The 21208-nt window shown below is 44.0% G+C and overlaps 1 protein-coding gene across 1 annotated transcript in view; it reads left to right on the plus strand.

The window, feature by feature from the left end:
• Positions 1-7042: 7042 nt before the first annotated feature.
• Positions 7043-21208, plus strand: part of LOC126458263 (esterase E4-like) — a 49951-nt gene continuing 35785 nt past the window's right edge. The window contains exon 1 of the mRNA XM_050095187.1: positions 7043-7313. Coding sequence (XP_049951144.1) covers positions 7071-7313 — 243 coding nt within the window. The 5' untranslated portion in view covers positions 7043-7070. The remainder of the gene's footprint in view (positions 7314-21208) is intronic.

A 21208-nucleotide genomic window follows, 5' to 3' on the forward strand; every position in this document is an offset into this window, starting at 1 on the left:
GTAAACTCAACTAAATACTCAGGAATTACAGCTACGAATAACTTACATTGGAATGATGACATAGATAATGTTTTGGGGAAAGCAAACCGAAGACTGCGATTTGTTGACAGAACACTTAGAAAACGCAACAGGGCTACTAAGGAGAACGCTTACACTACGCTTGTCCGCATCATATAGCATTGACGGAGTACAACGAAGAATTTCAAAGAAGGGTAGCTCGTTTTGTATCACCGCGAAATAGGGGATAGAGTGCCACGGAAATGATAACTCGAATTGGCGTGGCAATCATTAAAACAAAGGCGTTTTTCGTTGCGGCATGGTCTTCTCATCATATTTCAAAGATCAGTTTTGCCCTAAGAGTGTGAAAATATTATGTTTAGCGCCCACCTACATAGGAAGGAATGATCATCATAAAAAAATAAGAGACACCGTAGTTCGTACGGAAAAAATTAAGTGTTCCTTTTTCCCGCACGCTGTTCAAGAGTCGAACAGTAGAGAAACAGCCTGAAGGTGGTTCAATGAACCCTCTGCCAAGCACTTAATTGTAAATTTAAGAGTAATCCTGTAGTTATTGTTGAAATCACCTAGAGATTTAATCATGTCGTCTTCCTACTATACTGTATGCACAAAATAAGTATGGTTTCATTATTTGCTATGTTTTACAGTGTTTCAGTTTTAATCGTAATCATTGTATAAATGTGGTAGATTGTGTGTGCGCTGTTTCATTTATTCACTCCACTTTAAAGGCAGCAAATTATGGAAGGAAAATTACCAATTCATAGTTATGTTTGTTTGTATGTTTAGTATGACAGAGGGAGAGAGGAAGGATGGGTGGTGGGTGGGGGTGGACGTTCATAAATAACGAGTGTAGAACTACCCTTTTGAAAAGTGCAGATTTTTAACGTTCGTTTAATACCTAAAGATCTGTTTCTGTTGTTACGCAGTGCGTAGGGGAAGTTTCGATTTTCTGTGTAACTGATGTATACACTTAAACCGAGAGACTTGTAATTGTTATGGTTGGTGGTTAGTTCCTATGGGACCAAACTGCTCAGGAATCTAACTTAAACTAACTTACGCTCAGGACAACACACACACCCATGCCCGAGGGAGGACTCGAACCTCCGACGGGGCCCCAGCCGCCCGAACCGTGGCAGGCGCCTGAAACCGAGAGGCTAATTCGCGCGGCAGTTGTGGGAAACGTAGTTTACGTGTGTAGATGAACCTCGAGTATTACGGAATAGCTGGGCAGCATGGTATACCGAGATTTCTCATCGGTCGAGTGGTGCTACCAAGCTGGAGATGGATGATCTACTTCAAAATGTTTGCGTGAGGCTCTGAGGCAGTGTACTTCATCTCCAGACATCACGTGATCACGTGAGCTACGGCGCAGGAACATTGTGTTCGTAGTTTGAAAAAAATTTTGGGGCAAAGTTTTCGAAAATATGCAATAATTGTTGAAAATGTACACTAACGATTTATTAAGTAAAGCAGCAGTAGGTCGTTATGTGTTGCGCGACTCTTGGGTATGGAAACTGTAGGTCCTGTTGTTATGTTGTGAAGCCCATGATGGCATATCGCGCGAGATGAAACACTTGGTATTCCATAAAATCCGCTGTGCAGGTACTGAGAACGAAGATTAGATTTGTGACTTACGCAAACAGATGAATGTAAAACCTGTCACCTCTACTATATAAACAAATAGCTGTTTCAAAACTTTTTAAGTTAATAAACTTAACAGTTTTGTTATCAAATCGAATTTGTGTTTCTGTTACTGGTACGTTCAAGTGTTTAAATCGACAGCAGTTGTTCGGAACTGTATTTTGTGCCCATATTTTTTTTTTTCAAGTTTACATTGTCTGTATTTTTACAACACTATCCCATGTTTCCCGACTATTCCACATGAGTCTCCAAGTGCAAGTTTTTTTAAAAATTTATTTTTGTGTGGTTACTTCTTTAAATGTTATACAGAGAAGTGCAAATACTTATTGCCAGATACTTGAAATTTTTGATAAAGCATGTTTGAGAGCTAAGAATGACTTCAGTTTGGAGATAACAGGGTGACAATTATTGAACTATATGAAAAAAACGTAAATTACCTACAAACTAGGCGTACGTACACTTTATTCAACATGTAAACGTCACTACAGATATTCGGATTTAGGTTATGACATGTTCGATATGCTTGCCGTCATTGGCGATGATGTGGTGGAGACGAAAAGCAAAATTCAGCATGAAATGCGGAAGTGTTGGAACATCGATGCTACCATTGACGTCCTGAATGGCTGTTTTCAGCTCAGCAATGGTTCTGGTGTTATTCCTGTACACCTTGTCTTTAACATAGCCCCACAAAAAGGAGCCGCGTGTGTTCAGATCGGCAGAATATGGCAGCCACTCGAGGCCCTTGGCAGTGGCCTTTGAGTACCCCAGAGCCAGAATGTGATCCCCAAACAGCTCGTTCAGGACAACAAACACTTTTCTGCTTCGATGGAGTCGAGGTCCGTCTTGCATGAACCACATGTTGTCGAAATCAGGATCACTTTGGCTAATGGGGATGAAATCTTCCAAAACCTTCACGTACCGCTCGGTAGTCACCGATTATTCAGTGACTGGACATAGCTCACCACAGTCACCAGTTGAGGGTGAAAAGACTTCTCGATCGCGAAATACGGATTATCAGTCCCCCGAACGCGCCAGTTTTGCTTATTGACGAACCCGTCCAAATGAAATTGGGCTTCGTCGTTAAACCAAACCATTCTCATTTCCACCATGCGCCGCAGCCAACCGTGCAGTTTGAACGTCTTAAAGTAAACCGTTCAAAAGTTATGACGATTTTAACTCATACAGTTCAATAATTGTCCCCCTTTAATTACAAAAGTAATTTCTACGACCGTCAAAATAATAAGAAACGTAATATACGTGCAACATTAAACCGTCGAACAACTGTAAAACATTACTGAAAAAATATTACAAAAAAAAAAAAAGAAAAGAAATGGCTCTGAGCACTATGGGACTTACCATCTGAGGTCTTCAGGCCCCTAGAACTTAGATTTACTTAAACCTAACTAACCTAAGGGCATCACACACATCCATGCCCGAGGCAGGATTCGAACCTGCGACCGTAGCAGTCGCGAGGTTCCGGACTGAAGCGCCTAGAACCGCTCGGCCACCGCGGCCGGCAGAATATTACATCTAACAACTATAGACAGCAGCAACAGTTTGCTCAAAGTTGACTTATGTCTGTTGACAAGGTGAGGACTTGAGTACATCATCCAATATACACTCCTGGAAATGGAAAAAAGAACACATTGACACCGGTGTGTCAGACCCACCATACTTGCTCCGGACACTGCGAGAGGGCTGTACAAGCAATGATCACACGCACGGCACAGCGGACACACCAGGAACCGCGGTGTTGGCCGTCGAATGGCGCTAGCTGCGCAGCATTTGTGCACCGCCGCCGTCAGTGTCAGCCACTTTGCCGTGGCATACGGAGCTCCATCGCAGTCTTTAACACTGGTAGCATGCCGCGACAGCGTGGACGTGAACCGTATGTGCAGTTGACGGACTTTGAGCGAGGGCGTATAGTGGGCATGCGGGAGGCCGGGTGGACGTACCGCCGAATTGCTCAACACGTGGGGCGTGAGGTCTCCACAGTACATCGATGTTGTCGCCAGTGGTCGGCGGAAGGTGCACGTGCCCGTCGACCTGGGACCGGACCGCAGCGACGCACGGATGCACGCCAAGATCGTAGGATCCTACGCAGTGCCGTAGGGGACCGCACCGCCACTTCCCAGCAAATTAGGGACACTGTTGCTCCTGGGGTATCGGCGAGGACCATTCGCAACCGTCTCCATGAAGCTGGGCTACGGTCCTGCACACCGTTAGGCCGTCTTCCGCTCACGCCCCAACATCGTGCAGCCCGCCTCCAGTGGTGTCGCGACAGGCGTGAATGGAGGGACGAATGGAGACGTGTCGTCTTCAGCGATGAGAGTCGCTTCTGCCTTGGTGCCAATGATGGTCGTATGCGTCTTTGGCGCCGTGCAGGTGAGCGCCACAATCAGGACTGCATACGACCGAGGCACACAGGGCCAACACCCGGCATCATGGTGTGTGGAGCGATCCCCTACACTGGTCGTACACCACTGGTGATCGTCGAGGGGACACTGAATAGTGCACGGTACATCCAAACCGTCATCGAACCCATCGTTCTACCATTCCTAGACCGGCAAGGGAACTTGCTGTTCCAACAGGACAATGCACGTCCGCATGTATCCCGTGCCACCCAACGTGCTCTAGAAGGTGTAAGTCAACTACCCTGGCCAGCAAGATCTCCGGATCTGTCCCCCATTGAGCATGTTTGGGACTGGATGAAGCGTCGTCTCACGCGGTCTTCACGTCCAGCACGAACGCTGGTCCAACTGAGGCGCCAGGTGGAAATGGCATGGCAAGCCGTTCCACAGGACTACATCCAGCATCTCTACGATCGTCTCCATGGGAGAATAGCAGCCTGCATTGCTGCGAAAGGTGGATATACACTGTACTAGTGCCGACATTGTGCATGCTCTGTTGCCTGTGTCTATGTGCCTGTGGTTCTGTCAGTGTGATCATGTGATGTATCTGACCCCAGGAATGTGTCAATAAAGTTTCCCCTTCCTGGGACAATGAATTCACGGTGTTCCTATTTCAATTTCCAGGAGTGTAGAAAACCATTATAAATTTTATATATTATAAGAAATGCGATTGTTGCAGATGTACTGGTGAAAGAAATAAACCCGAAATAACCTTACATACAAAACAAACGCTGTCCCAACAGACCTTGAAGGCCCAACGGTACCAACCGGCCGCCGTGTCATCCTCAGCCCTGAGCCGTCACGGGATGCGGTACGGAGGAGAATGTGGTTGACTCACCACCCTCCCGGCCGTTGTCTATTTTCGAGACCGCTGCCGCTACTTCTCAATCAAGTAGCTCTTCAATCGGCCTCACAAGGGCTGAGTGCACCCAGCTTGCCAACAGCACTTAGCAGACCCATGCAAGTGCTAGCTAAGCTCGACAGCGCTTGACTTCAGTGATCTGGCAGGAACCGGTGTGACCATTGCGGCAAAGCCTTTGGCAAATAAGCTAACATACAAAAAGAAAATATCAAGCGGCATATTGTCTAGTAATTATCTACATAATGTTCTACTGTGATAAAAGTACACTACTGGCCATTAAAATTGCTACACCAAAAAGAAATGCAGATGATAAACTGGTATTCATTGGACAAATATATTATACTAGAAGTGACGTGTCATTACATTTTCACGCAATTTGCGTGCATAGATCCTGAGAAATCAGTACCCGGAACAACCACCTCTGGCCGTAATAACGGCCTTGATACGCCTGGGGATTGAGTCAAACAGACCTTGGATGGCGTGTACAGGTACAGCTGTCCGTGCAGCTTCAACACGATACCACAGTTCATCAAGAGTAGTGACTGGCGGATTGTGACGAGCCAGTTGCTCGGCCACCATTGACCAGACGTTTTCAATTGCTGAGAGATCTGGAAAATGTGCAGGCCAGGGCATCAGTCGAACATTTTCTATATCCAGAAAGGCCCATACAGGATCTGCAACATGCGGTCGTGCATTACCTTGCTGAAATACAGGGTTTCGCAGGGATCGAATGAAGGGTAGAGCCACGGGTCGTAACACATCTGAAATGTAACGTCCACTGTTCAAAGTGCCGTCAATGCGAACAAGAGGTGCCGAGACGTGTATCCAATGACACCCCATACCATCACGCCGGGTGATACACCAGTATGGGGATGTCGAATACACGCTTCCAATGCGCGTTCACCGCGATGTCGCCAAACACGGATGCGACCATCATGATGCTGTAAACAGAACCTGGATTCATCCGAAAAAAAGTCGTTTTGCCATTCGTGCACGCAGATTCGTCTTCGAGTACACCATCGCAGGCGCTCCTGTCTGTGATGCAGCGTCGAGGGTAACCGCAGCCACGGTCTCCGAGCTGATAGTCCATGCTGCTGCAAACGTCGTCGAACTGTTGGTGCAGATGGTTGTTGTCTTGCAAACGCCCCAATCTCTTGACTCAGGGATCGAGACGTGGCTGCACGATCCGTTACAGCCATGCGGATACGATCCCTGTCGTCTCGACTGCTAGTGATACGAGGCCGTTGGGATCCAGCACGGCGTTCCGTATTACGGTCCTGAACCCACCGATTCCATATTCTGCTAACAGTCATTGGATCTCGACCAACGCGAGCAACAATGTTGCGATACGATAAACCGCAATCGCGATAGTCTACAATCCGACCTTTATCAAAGTCGAAAACGTGATGGTACGCATATCTCCTCCTTACACGAGGCATCACAACAACGTTTCACCAGGCAACGCCGGTCAACTGCTGTTTGTGTATGAGAAATCGGTTGGAAACTTTCCTCATGTCAGCACGTTGTAGGTGTCGCCACCGGCGCCAGCCTTGTGTGAATGCTCTAAAAAGCTAATCATTTGCATATCACAGCATCTTCTTCCTGTCGGTTACATTTCGCGCCTGTAGCACGTCATCTTCGTGGTGTAGCAGTTTTAATGGCCAGTAGTGTAGATGGTATTCTATAATAACTGAACTTCCTGTGCCTTTTGTTCTATGTCTGTAACTTACGCTCTGTTCTCTGTATTTTCTAAAGATTTTGTGACCTTCGCTTAAGTGAAATCTGCTTTCTTTGTGAAATTCCAGTTGACAGGAACAATTCTGTCATTTTTTGTATAGCGTGACAGGTTGTATTCTTGTGTTACTTACTAGTCGTCGTATTTCTCATTCCTCGCTTGGAAGGCGGAGATAAGAGAAACACCAATTACTGGCTGAACGGTTTGAGGAAGTTCACGAGGCCATTCCGCGTGACAGCAACACTGCGCCTTTGTAGATCGTCATCGCCAGGCAGAATTGCGTGCAGTATCGCGTCGCTGAAGAGTGGCGCGTCGTTCCTGGAAGCGGCTGGTGCGCGCGCCTGCCGGTGGCTACTTAAGCTGCGGGCGTCGGCAGCGGGGGCAGTCGAGTGTCTGAGCAGCCATGAGGAGGAACGCGCAACTGCTGGCGGCCGTCTTGCTGTGCCTCGCGGGGGCGGTGGCCGGCTACGGGGGCAGGAAGAGGCCCACCCACGCGCCGTCGACGCCGGCGTCAGAGTTTCCCGAGGTGCAGACGCCGCAGGGCCGGCTCCGGGGAAGCCTGCTACGCTCGCTCGACGGCCGAACCATTTACTCCTTCCGCGGAGTGCGTTACGCACAGCCTCCCGTGGGGGAGCTCCGCTTCAAGGTACGCTCTTTCCACGCACACACAAGCGCGCGACTTCTTTCAGCTTGAGATGTTGCTCATTGACGCTACGTGTACACATCCCCCGGAAGACGAAAAGCCGCGCGGGATTAGCCGAGCGGTCTCAGGCGCTGCAGTCTTGGACTGTGCGGCTGGTCCCGGCGGAGGTTCGAGTCCTCCCTCGGGCATGGGTGTGTGTGTTTGTCCTTAGGATAATTTAGGTTAAGTAGTGTGTAAGCTTAGGGACTGATGACCTTAACAGTCAAGTCCCATAAGGTTTCACACACGTTTGAACATTTTTGAAGACGAAAAACGATTTCCGGGAACTGTTTTTATTTTTTATTTTATTTTATTTATTTTTTTTTTTTTCGACACCGTTCCTCACAAGCGTCTTCTAATGAAACTGCGTGTCTACGGAGTATCGCCTCAGTTGTGCGACTGGATCCGTGATTTCCTGTCAGAAAGGTGATAGTTCGTAGTAATAGACGGAAAGCCATCGAATAAATCAGAAGTAATATCCGGCGTTCCCCAAGGAAGTGTTATAGTCCCTCTATTGTTCCTGATCTATATTAAAGACATAGGAGACAATGTGAGTAGCCGTGTTAGATTGTTTGCAGATGATGCTGTCATTTACCGTCTTGTAAACTCATTAGATGATCAAAACGGCTTGCAAAATGATTTAGATAATATATCTGTATGGTGCAAAAAGTGGCAATTGACCCTGAATAATGAAAAGTGCGAAGTTGTTCACATCAGTACTAAAAGAAATCCGCTAAATTTCGATTACGCGATAAGTCACACAAATCTGAGTGCTGTAAATTCAGCTAAATACTTAGGGATTACAATTACAAATAACCTAAATTGGAACGATCTCATAGATAATATTGTGGGTAGAGCAAATCACAGACTGCGATTCATTGGCAGAACACTTAGGAGGTGCAACAGGTCTACCAAAGAGACTGCTTACACTACGCTTGCCCGCCCTATGCTGGAGTACTGCTGTGCGGTGTGGGATCCGCATTAGGTGCGACTGACTGATGACATCGAAAAAGTAAAAAGAAGAGAGGCTCGTTTTGTATTATCGCGAGATAGTGTCACAGACATGATACGTGAATTGGAGTGGCAATCATTAAAACAAATGCGTTTTTCGGAACTTCTCATGAAATTTCAATCACCAGTTTTCTCCTCCGATCGCGAAAACATTGTGTTGGCACCCACCTACATAGGGAGCAATGATCATCACGATAAAATAAGAGAAATCAGGGCTCGCACGGAAAAATTTAAGAGCTCATTTTTCCCGCGTGCCGTTCGAGATTGGAACGGTAGAGAGACAGCATGAAGGTGCTTCATTGAATCCTCTGCCAGGCACTTTATTGTGAATAGCAGAGTAATCACGTAGATGTAGATGTAGATGTCGTCTTTACGTGTTAAAGCCTGAATTGACATTGCTGACTCAGTCAAATTAACACCACCAAAAGACAAGGCCAAACAACCATATCGTGACGTCATAGCCAAGGGCGGTCGTAATATACAGCAGCCAGCACCAAAATAACTGTGTGGCTCTTTAAAATGAGCGATTTTTGAGTTGATACTTGAATGAGATTAGTGAACAGAGAAAATATATATAAATTGTCTATGTGGAAGTGAGGCAAAAGTAATTAAGAAAGCATAACTTCGATTTATTTCGTGTATAGCATATACAACATGACAGGCACGTTTGCAAACAAAACTACTAACGTCCTTGAAAAAAAATACTTTACTTTCGTGCGTATGAACTGTTAGGAGCATCTGGGGCGTTTTTAAATGTATAGTGGTCGTTTAATAAAACATTCATACACTTCTAAGGAATATTTGTATACAATAACACGGAGACATTCACATCACAGTCGGTTGTACTTACACAATTTTCTGTTACCAGTAGAAATTCGCATTACAAATTCAGTGACTAGAATTTTGTTTAATGGAACTCCTTTCGAGCAGAGGTACACTTTCAAATGATTATCAGTCACAATATACACTCTGTAATGGGACTGCACAGATATATCGATGTACATAAAAATAATACGCTCTTCTTTCGCTATTTTCCCGAATTCTTCTGTAAAGATATTACGTTAACTTTATCTTTCAGTCCTTGAAGGCTATTGTATGTAATTATTTTTAAATACTCATTATGGCTGGCTACACTCGTCTTGATGTTTTTCTGCAATACTGCTGCCTCCGACGTGTTTTTTCTCCTGGTTTCTTCCTGGATAGTCCTGCAGATGAAGACAGGTAGCATGGACAGATCGGTAAATTGCCTGGAACGGCATTAGAATCAGGTTGTATTTTGAAAGTGGAGCTGCTATGGTTTTCTCGTCTGTGGCAAATACTTGCCTGATAACATCGCTAGCTTTGAGATGCACGTGACACAACAGAAAAAATGGCAGTGAAGTACATTAACCGTAATGTATTCAAGCCAGGTGTTCCGGCAAACAATAATATACCGTACTCTAATACACGCATTACTAAATTACGTTCAAAACAAAACTGAACAATTAGTAACCGCGAAATCCTACCTTGGAATTGAATGGAGTCATTTCTGACTTATTATATCATCTGCAGTAAACATGAATACATGAATCTTGCTTCCTGCTGTATAGTCTGCACTACTTTTTGGTACACAATACTTTCTAACCGTAATGAAGATGAAACTGCGTAACGTATATTACTTTGCGGCAAACTCATAAAAACGCAGATTAGTAACAAACAGTATGATTTCTGTGTGCATAAATAACAATCTCGTAACCATCACATAGCACAATGAGTTTTTTATATCCAAAAAGTTCTAACTATAACACAAAATGGCGACTTTCGCCTCTTCTCTCTGGCTTCACAACTTGCGAGTTCACACAGATGTTCGGCATTTCCATCTGGAAAGTGTTGTACAAATACCAATTTTCCGATCGTCACTTGTTAACACGGATGGCTTCTGGTGATCAGCTGCTCCGGTTTCCGGTTTAGTCAGCAGGATGGCTGCTTCTCTTCAGTTGATAATAGGAGATGGATGACTTCTTCCTCGATTAGATATTTTATTTTTCCTTTTGCTACACAAAACGTGACTCCTACCATACTAGACGCAATTTTTAAAAGCAAGACGAAACTTGATTAGGCAACCACATTTCAAAAGTTGTTGGCCGTTTACATGGGAGTGAAAATTGACTATGGAAAGGTAAATATGGTAGCTAGAACCGCATTTCCAAATCGATATTGGGGTGTTTACATGGCCGATCAGGAGCCATATTAGGAAATCAGTTGACGAAAATCCCCCGCTCCTAAAGGTAGAGCGGGCAATTCGAGTTATGACCCGTCATAGAGTCAAGGTCTTTCCAACCAAATAGCAGGCGAGCTGGTAGTGGGAGAGAGGGAGTCCCAACTGCGAGCTTCTGGGTGGGGATTTCCGTTTTCGTAATTAATAATTTTTTCCGGAGGGCATCCAGCTTTACTGTATGATTAAATGATGATGGCGTCCTCTTGGGTAAAATATTCCGGAGGTAAAATAGTCCCCCATTCGGATCTCCAGACGGGGACTACTCAAGAGGACGTCGTTATCAGGAGAAAGAAAACTGGCGTTCTACGGATCGGAGCGTGGAATGTCAGATCCCTTAATCGGGCAGGTAGGTCAGAAAATTTAAAAAGGGAAATGGATAGTTTAAAGTTAGATATAGTGGGAATGAGTGAAGTTCGGTGGCAGGAGGAACAAGACTTTTGGTCAGGTGAATACAGGGTTATAAATACAAAATCAAATAGGGGTAATGCAGGAGTAGGTTTAATAATGAATAAAAAAAAATTGGAGTGCGGATAAGCTACTACAAACAGCATAGTGAACGCATTATTGTGGCCAAGATAGACACGAAGCCCACGCCTACTACAGTAGTACAAGTTTATATGCCAACTAGCTCTGCAGATGATGAAGAAATTGATGAAATGTATGATGAGATAAAATAAATTATTCAGGTAGTGAAGGGCGACGAAAATTTAATAGTCATGGGTGACTGGAATTCGACAGTAGGAAAAGGAAGAGAAGGAAACTTAGTAGGTGAATATGGATTGGTGCTAAGAAATGAAAGAGGAAGCCGCCTGGTAGAATTTTGCACAGAGCATAACTTAATCATAGCTAACACTTGGTTCAAGAATCATGAAAGAAGGTTGTATACATGGAAGAACCCTGGAGATACTAGAAGGTTTCAGATAGACTATATAATGGTAAGACAGAGATTTAGGAACCAGATTTTAAACTGTAAGACATTTCCAGGGGCAGATGTGGACTCTGGCCACAATCTATTGGTTATGAACTGTAGATTAAAACTGAAGAAACTGCAAAAAGGTAGGAATTTAAGGAGATGGGACCTGGATAAACCGAAAGAACCAGAGGTTGTACAGAGGTTCAGGGAGAGCACAAGAGAACAATTGACAGGAATGGGGGAAAGAAATATAGTAGAAGAAGAATGGGTAGCTTTGAGGAATGAAATAGTGAAGGCAGCAGAGGATCAAGTAGGTAAAAAGACGAGGGCTAGTAGAAATCCTTGGGTAACAGAAGAGATACTGAATTTAATTGATGAAAGGAGAAAATAAAAAATGCAGTAAGTGAAGCAGGCAAAAAGGAATACAAACGTCTCAAAAATGAGATCGGCAGGAAGTGCAAAATGGCTAAGCAGGGATGCCTAGAGGATAAATGTAAGGATGTAGAGGCTTATCTCACGAGGGGTAAAATACGAGGGCCGTTCAGAAAGTAACCTCCAGTTAATTTAAAAAAATACACCAAGTTAAATAAAAATATTTTAATATATACATCTTACAACTACATCTTTGCACTATTTTTCTACATAGTCTCCATAGCGATTGAGGCACTTATCGTATCTCTTCACAAGCTTTGAAATTCCTTCTGCATAAAAATCACCCGCTTGTGCCTGGAGCCAGCCTGTGACCGCATCTTTGAGCTCTTCGTCGTCATCAAACCGCTGTGACCCGAGCCATTTCTTCAAATGCATGAAGAGGTGATAATCAATTGGCGCCAGGTCTGGGCTGTAAGGTGGATGGTTGATAACGTCCCACTTGAAGGACTCAAGAAGGGCCGTTGTTCTGCGAGCAGAGTGAGGACGGGCGTTATCGTGCAAAAAAACGATACCGGAAGTCAGCATACCACGGCGTTTGTTCTGTATCGCCCGTCGTAACTTTTTTATTGTTTCACAGTACACGTCTTGATTAATGGTCGTACCACGTTCCATGAATTCAACCAACAACACCCCTTTGGCATCCCAAAACACCGTTGCCATCAGTTTTCTGGCAGAAAAATCTTGCGAGGCTTTTCTTGGTTTGGTAGGCGAATTTGAATGTGCCCACATCTTTGATTGTTCTTTTGTCTCAGGGTTCACGTACTTAATCCAGGTTTCGTCACCGGTCACGATTCTGTTTAACAATGGTTCTCCTTCGTCCTCATAACGTGACAGAAAGTCTAATGTAGAGGCCATTCTTTGAGTTTTGTGGTGGTCGGTAAGAATTTTGGGCACCCATCGTGCACAGAACTTACGGTAACCCAATCTTGCTGTCACTATCTCGTACAAGAGAGTCTTAGAAATCTGTGGAAAACCAGTAGACAACTCCGACATTGAGAAACGTCGATTTTCACGAACTTTTGCATCAACTGTCTGAACGAGTTCGTCAGTCACCAATGATGGTCTACCACTCCTCTCTTCATCATGAACGTTTTCTCGTCCACTTTTAAATAAACGTACCCATTCACGGACAACTCCTTCACTCATAACTCTTGGTCCGTACACGGCACAAAGCTCACGATGAATAGCTGCTGCAGAATATCCTTTGGCTGTAAAAAACCTTATGACAGCACGCACTTCACATTTGGCGGGGTTTTCTATTGCAGCACACATTTCAAACTGCCACAAAAACTAAACTAGCGCAGGTACGACGTTCACTCGACCACGGCTTGATGCTGACTGACCTGTTGAGTGCGTGAACGCACAGATGGCGTCGCTACTTCCCCCACAACCCGCACTGTGACCAATCGGAGGTTACTTTCTGAACCGCCCTTGTAGATACTGCCTACAGGAAAATTAAAGAGACCTTTGGAGAAAAGAGAACCACTTGCATGAATATCAAGAGCTCTGATGGAAACCCAGTTCTAAGCAAAGAAGGGAAAGCAGAAAGGTGGAAGGAGTATATGGAGGGTCTATACAGGGGCGATGTTCTTGAGGACAATATTATGGAAATGGAAGAGGATGTAGATGAAGATGAAATGGGAGATATGATACTGCGTGAAGAGTTTGACAGAGCACTGAAAGACTTATGTCGAAACAAGGCCCCGGGAGTAGACAACATTCCATTAGAACTACTGACGGCCTTGGGAGAGCCAGTCCTGACAAAATTCTACCATCTGTTGAGCAAGATGTATGAGACAGGCGAAACTCCCTCAGACTTCAAGAAGAATATAATAATTCCAATGCCAAAGAAAGCAGGTGTTGACAGTGTGAAAATTACCGAACTATCAGTTTAATAAGCCACAGCTGCAAAATACTAACGCGAATTCTTTACAGACGAATGGAAAAACTAGTAGAAGCTGACCTCGTTGAAGATCAGTTTGGATTCCGTAGAAATGTTGGAACACGTGAGGCAATACTGACCCTACGAGTTATCTTAGAAGAAAGGTTAAGGAAAGGCAAACCTACGTTTCTAGCATTTGTAGACTTAGAGAAAGCTTTTGACAATGTTGATTGGAATACTCTCTTTCAAATTCTGAAGGTGGCGGGGGTAAAATACAGAGAGCGAAAGGCTATTTACAATTTGTACAGAAACCAGATGGCAGTTATAAGAGTCGAGGGGTATGAATGGGAAGCAGTGGTTGGGAAGGGAGTGAGACAGGGTTGTAGCCTATCCCCGATGCTATTCAATCTGCATATTGAGCAAGCAGTAAAGGAAACTAAAGAAAAGTTTGGAGTAGGTATTAAAATCCATGGAGAAGAAATAAAAAGTTTGAGGTTCGCCGATGACATTGTAATTCTGTCAGAGACAGCAAAGGACTTGGAAGAGCAGTTGAACGGAATGGGTAGTGTCTTGAAAGGAGGGTATAAGATGAACATAAACAGAAGCAAAACGAGGATAATGGAATGTAGTCGAATTAAGTCGGGTGATGCTGAGGGAATTAGATTAGGAAATGAGACACTTAAATTAGTAAAGGAGTTTTGCTATTTAGGGAGCAAAAAACTGATGATGGTCGAAGTAGAGACGATATAAAATGTAGACTGGCAATGACATGGAAAGCGTTTCTGAAGAAGAAAAATTTTTTAATATCGAGTATTGATTTGTCAGGAAGTCGTTTCTGAAAGTATTTGAATGGGGTGTAGCCATGTATGGAAGTGAAACACGGACGATTAAATAGTTTAGACAAGAAGAGAATAGAAGCTTTTGAAACGTGGTGCTACAGAAGAATGCTGAAGATTAGATGGGTAGATCACATAACTAATGAGGAGGTATTGAATAGAATTGGGGAGAAGAGGAGTCTGTGGCACAACTTGACTAGAAGAAGGGATCGGTTGGTAGGACACGTTCTGAGGCATCAAGGAATCACCAATTTAGTACTGGAGGGCAGCGTGGAGGGTAAAAATCGTAGAGGGAGACCAAGAAATGAACACACTAAGCAGATTCAGAAGGATGTAGGCTGCAGTAGGTACTGGGAGATGAAGAAGCTTCCACAGGATTGAGTAGCATGGAGAGCTGCATCAAACCAGTCTCAGGACTGAAGACCACAACAACAACAACAATTAACCTTACAGCCAAGGAAAACTTCCCGAAAATCTTGGTCAGAAACAGGGGTGGGAACTCTGCCACGCCGGCTGAAGTGGCCGTGCGGTTAAAGGCGCTGCAGTCTGGAATCGCAAGACCGCTACGGTCGCAGGTTCGAATCCTGCCTCGGGCATGGATGTTTGTGATGTCCTTAGGTTAGTTAGGTTTAACTAGTTCTAAGTTCTAGGGGACTAATGACCTCAGCAGTTGAGTCCCATAGTGCTCAGAGCCATTTGAACCATTTGAACCAACTCTGCCACGATATGTCCCAGACAAAATACATGAAGCCTAGTGTATGTGAATGTATACTGTTCATCTGTATACTGAAATGAAATGAAATGATCGTATGACATTTTTGGCCGTTATGTCCCATTCGGGTTCGGCCGCTAAGTGCAAGTCTTATTTCATTCAGCGCCACATTGGGCGACTTACGGCGGGTGATGAGGATGAAGTGATGGTGAGGACAAAGCAACACTCAGTCCACGAGCGGAGAGAATCTCTGACCCGGCCGGGAATCGAACCCGGGCCCAGTGCACGGGAGGCAAGCATGTTACCACCCAGCTAAGCAGGCGGACATGTGAATACTGAGCAAAGTCGATGACTTGCTAGACATATAGAATATACCTGTTTCCGTTGTATACCTACAGCATATCATTTACTGCCATTTTAGTTTACGAAATCTAACAAAACAACTGGGCGATTTTGGTAGCTCTTTAAAACGTCCTCAGGTAGGAAGTGCATTTTTCGTTGGACTCGAATTGTAATTAAAATACCCTTATGACGTTGACATACCGCGTCTGACATAGTATGTTCTTTATTAGTCATTGCACCGATATTTAACTAGCAGAAAATATTATGAAAAATATTTCAATTTTAGTCTCAAGATAACCCTTTAAACAGTCTTTGCTGCCAACATAAGCAGTGTCAAATGCTGGAGAGTCATCGTAGGCTTAATTCCTCTTGTTGGCAGGTTCGAAGACTCCAATTGTTGCCACACTCGGAGATTCCAGTCGTTGCGACATTCGGAGATGCTATTGACTGTTTTGGCCCGACATTACAATATGTATATAGTGTTACCAAACGTATTGTTTCAACTGTAGAAATCTGATTTAGAATCGTAATTATTGCGAAATAAAATTCTTTATGTATTCTTTCACTTCCGACTGCGCTCATCTTCGTTAATATTTGTTTATTTATTCATCAGTCTTGAAGCATGTACTTGCTGTTGATGTCTTCGTGTATATTTTCAAAACTACTTTTAAAGAGGAGATTGACACGTCAGAAAAACATGGTTACCATTTGTATAGTGTTACCTGTTATTTACTAAAATTTACACAGTCAAATACCTGCCGCATAAGCATAGGGGCACTGCTAGTGTTTAAAGTGTGTGTGATGTGGCTTTAAAGGTGATGTACTAATAGCTTTATTATAATACACCGATATTTGTAAGCATTCTGTTTTTTTTATTTATCTTTTTTTTAAGTTTAGTGGAATTTATACCTATCTCCAGTGCCTCACGAGAATTGTGCTGCTGCGCAGAGTACCATAGACTGTACTTGTTATAATTTTTAATTTTCAGAAAAACTGAGTATAATTTGTATAGAGAGAAATGGGACCGTTAGTGTATTTAGCTGGTTACAATAAGACCTACAAGATTCCAGACGTTGCCTGGTGGCCTTCTTCTTCCAGATAAAATGGTTTCTGGCCTCAGAAGAATCACCCCCAAAAGAATGCCACGTCTTAGATGGTAGTGAAAGGAGACGTAATTGGGACTGAGTAACAATCTAGAGCATAACCAAGATCTGAGCTGGAGGGACATTTTACTTAATGACAAATGACTCTTAGGTACAAGTCAACATTCATTTCACATTATGGCTTTCTTCAAGCTGTTACTGCAGTGATGTGTCTGTATCTCGGAGAAGGATGCGAGTTGTTCAAATGGTTCAAATGGCTCTGAGCACTATGGGACTTAACATCTGAGGTCATCAGTCCCCTAGAACTTAGAACTACTTAAACCTAACTAACCTAAGGACATCACACACATCCATACCCGAGGCAGGATTCGAACCTGCGACCGTAGTTCCAGACTGAAGCGCCAGAACTGCTCGGCCACATCGGCCGGCGATGCGAGTTGTGTTCGGGGAGATTTTTATCTCATGGGGTGGTGGTTGAGCCAAACAGTTGCCATCCCGTGTCCACTATGCGCGTTATTTAGTCGATAGGAAAAAAAAGAAAGAAAAAAAAGAAAAAAAAGCAGGTGACCACTTACCTATAGTAAAGAATTTAACACTCATTGTCAACGATACTTGCCGCTACCGCAGCTATTGCTCTAAGATCGACAGCAGAGGCACATTTTCGTCTCGACTGGATTGCTTAGGTACGCACCCCGCAGCCGGCCGCTGTGACCGTGCGGTTTTAGGCACTTCAGTCCGGAACCGCACTGCTGCTACGGTCTCAGGTTCGAATCCTGCCTCAGGCATGGATGTGTGTGATGTCCTTAGGTTAGTTAGGTCTAAGTAGTTCTAAGTCTAGGGGACTGATGACCTCAGATGTTAAGTCCCTTAGTGCTTAGAGCCATTTGAACCACACATCCAGCAAGACTGGAAGAACCAGAATGGGATGGAATCAATGAGCGCGCGGCACATCTACATCTACGTAAGTGCTCAGCAAATCACCGTGATGTGCACGGGAGAGGGTGCTTACCACTGCACCACGAGTTAGAGTTTCTTCCCATTCTATTCGCGCATGGACCTAGGGAAGAATGACTGTGTAAACCCCTCGGTGTCCGCTGTTGTTAGCCTTATCTTGTCGTCGCAGCCGATGTGTAGGAAGCATAGAACATTCTTAATATTTTTTACTTGATAATGATTCCAGAAACTTTGTAAGTAGGCTTTCCTGGGATAAAACGTTCAGGTACCTCGCGTATTGCAACTTTCTAATACTGAAGAAAAGACATTTTTAAATGTTTAACACCGCTATTTATTTACTGGTTGACTAGTACTGTGTATTTAGGATATGTTTGGTGTGGGCAGTTCTGTTTACGTCATCAGACTTCAATGTTGCTCTCATCTTCTTTATCCAGCGCGACTGAATTCACATGACAACGATGCTTTATGTACGGTGGAGAATTTGTTCTCACTGGATTACACCATGTGTCACGCTGGCCTACGTATCATAGTTTTATTACAAACTTACAAAATTACGATAAAAACCTACGATAAATAATCCACCGTGGCACACAGTGTAATCTACTGAGAACAAATTTTCCATTGTATATAAAATATCGTTGGCACGTGGGTCACATCATGCTGGATAATGAAGATCTGAGATACATTTAAGTGAGATGACATAAACAGAACTGTTCACATGTAAGATATCCTAATACAAAATATGTGACCCGCGAAAACTAATCAGCCAGTAAATAAATAGCTGCTTTGGTATTAAACATCTAAAAATGTCTTTTCTTCATTGTTCGTGGGACAGTTAACATTTATCTTCAGCCTCTGCCAGTTCCAATTTTTTAGCATTTCCCTGACAATCTGCTTTGGGTCAAATACGCCTTTGACCATTTGTGTTGCCGTCTTATCTATGCGTTTCGACATCCCCTGTTAGTTTTGTTTGTTGTGGATCCCACACACTGGAGTGTTTTGTGAGTAGTCTCATTTGAAAACTGTAGCAGATTGCATTCTCCCAGTGTCCTACCAATGCATCGAAATACGAGGTGCATTCAAGTTCTAAGGCCTCCGATTTTTTTCTAATTAACTACTCACCCGAAATCGATGAACCTGGCGTTACTTCTCGGCGTAATCGCCCTGCAGACGTACACATTTTTCACAACGCTGACGCCATGATTCCATGGCAGCGGCGAAGGTTCTTTAGGAGTCTGTTTTGACCATTGGAAAATCGCTGAGGCAATAGCAGCACGGCTGGTGAATGTGCGGCCACGGAGAGTGTCTTTCATTGTTGGAAAAAGCCAAAAGTCACTAGGAGCCAGGTCAGGTGAGTAGCGAGCATGAGGAATCACCTCAAAGTTGTTATCAGGAAGAAACTGTTGCGTAACGTTAGCTCGATGTGCGGGTGCGTTGTCTTGGTGAAACAGCACACGCGCAGCCCTTCCCGGACGTTTTGCAGTGCAGGAAGGAATTTGTTCTTCAAAACATTTTCGTAGGATGCACCTGTTACCGTAGTGCCCTTTGGAACGCAATGGGTAAGGATTACGCCCTCGCTGACCCAGAACATGGACACCATCATGTTTTGAGCACTGGCGGTTACTCGAAATTTTTTTGGTGGTGGTGAATCTGTGTGCTTCCATTGAGCTGACTGGCGCTTTGTTTCTGGATTGAAAAATGGCATCCACGTCTCATCCATTGTCACAACCGACGAAAAGAAAGTCCCATTCATGCTGTCGTTGCGCGTCAACATTGCTTGGCAACATGCCACACGGGCAGCCATTTGGTCGTCCGTCAGCATTCGTGGCACCCACCTGGATGACACTTTTCGCATTTTCAGGTCGTCATGCAAGATTGTGTGCACAGAACCCACAGAAATGCCAACTCTGGAGGCGATCTGTTCAACAGTCATTTGGCGATCCCCCAAAACAATTCTCTCCCCTTTCTCGATCATGTCGCCAGACCGACTTGTGCGAGCCCGATGTTGTTTCGGTTTGTTGTCACACGATGTTCTACCTTCATTAAACTGTATTGACAATGGACGCGGCCTCATTTTAAAACAATGCGCATGTTTCTATCTCTTTCCAGTCCGGAGAAAAAAAATCGGAGGCCTTATAACTTGAATGCACGTCGTATTGCTCTGTTGCGGTACGTTACGTTGCCCTTATCCCTTTCGGGGCTTTATTCAACATTGTTACGAAGTTCAACATTGATTCTGATAGCATTTAGCCACCTTAGATGTAAAATAAAGATACATTCAAATTTACCAGGGGCAAACAGCTGTATAGACGTTCATAGGAATGTCCTGTTGAGTACAGCGATTGGAGTCCCCCAGACCCACTTATTAACGACAAGATATTCATTTCGGAACTAAGCACTGTGAAAATCCACAAAAACCGTAAAAGTTCGAGTCAAAAATACGAAAGCCTTTTCAGCTTCCAATTGAGGTACTCAAGATGCCTTTTTTTCCTCAGTCTGCTGACAGATTTTATGCTGGCCGTCAACAGTTCTTTTCCTTTTCCAACCTCTTCATCTCAGAGTAGCGCTTGCAGCCAACGCTTCAATTATTTGTTGAATAAACGAGGATGCTTTGACAATCTCCTTTGAGGGATATACAGTTGGTCTAGCTTTTTCATCTCACCGGAAAAATAGGTTCTGTCAAACTCCACGAGATACTCATTGACTGCAACTATCACTTAGTTTTTTGATGAAAATTTCTTCCCAGAAAGCCAACGTTTCAATTTAGGGAACAGGAATAAGTAACTTAGGACTAAGTCTGGTGAACAGGGTGACTGAGGATCCAATCAAAGTTCAGTTATTGCACTTTCGCCACTGTTATTGCTGATGTGTGGGATGGTGCGTTATCCTGATGAAGAGCACTTTTTTACATGCCAGCCTTGGTCTTTTTTTCAGTCAATGCAAGTATCAAACGATCCAACAAGAAAGCGTAGTAGGGTGCAATTATGGTTCTGACTTTTTCCACCTGGTCTATGAGGATTATTTCTTGGGAATCCCAAAAAAACATTGGCTATCGCGTTACCAACAGACAAAACGGTCTTTGCCTTTTATGGTACACTTTCAGCAGCCTTTGCCCAACGTTTTGACTGCCGCTTTGACTCTGGTGTGTATTATGCTGACACTGTATCATGGCAGTTCTAGGTGGGGAGTGTTTCGAACCATTGTTGGGGAAGATAACGGTAGAGGTCGGGTCTGAAGTGCCACTACGAACCACAGCAAACAATTGCGCTGTAGCCACTACCAAATGCTTTGTGTACTCCAATTTTCATTGTGTTGTGGATCACTTGACTTTTTTTTTCTTATTTCGAAATGAATGAAGAGCATAATCCTGGTGCTTAAAGAGATTCGAATGCTACTCTCGGCACATCAAAAGGAATT

This window comes from Schistocerca serialis, chromosome 2 (assembly GCF_023864345.2).
Source record: "Schistocerca serialis cubense isolate TAMUIC-IGC-003099 chromosome 2, iqSchSeri2.2, whole genome shotgun sequence".
In the NCBI taxonomy this organism is placed as follows: domain Eukaryota; kingdom Metazoa; phylum Arthropoda; class Insecta; order Orthoptera; family Acrididae; genus Schistocerca; species Schistocerca serialis.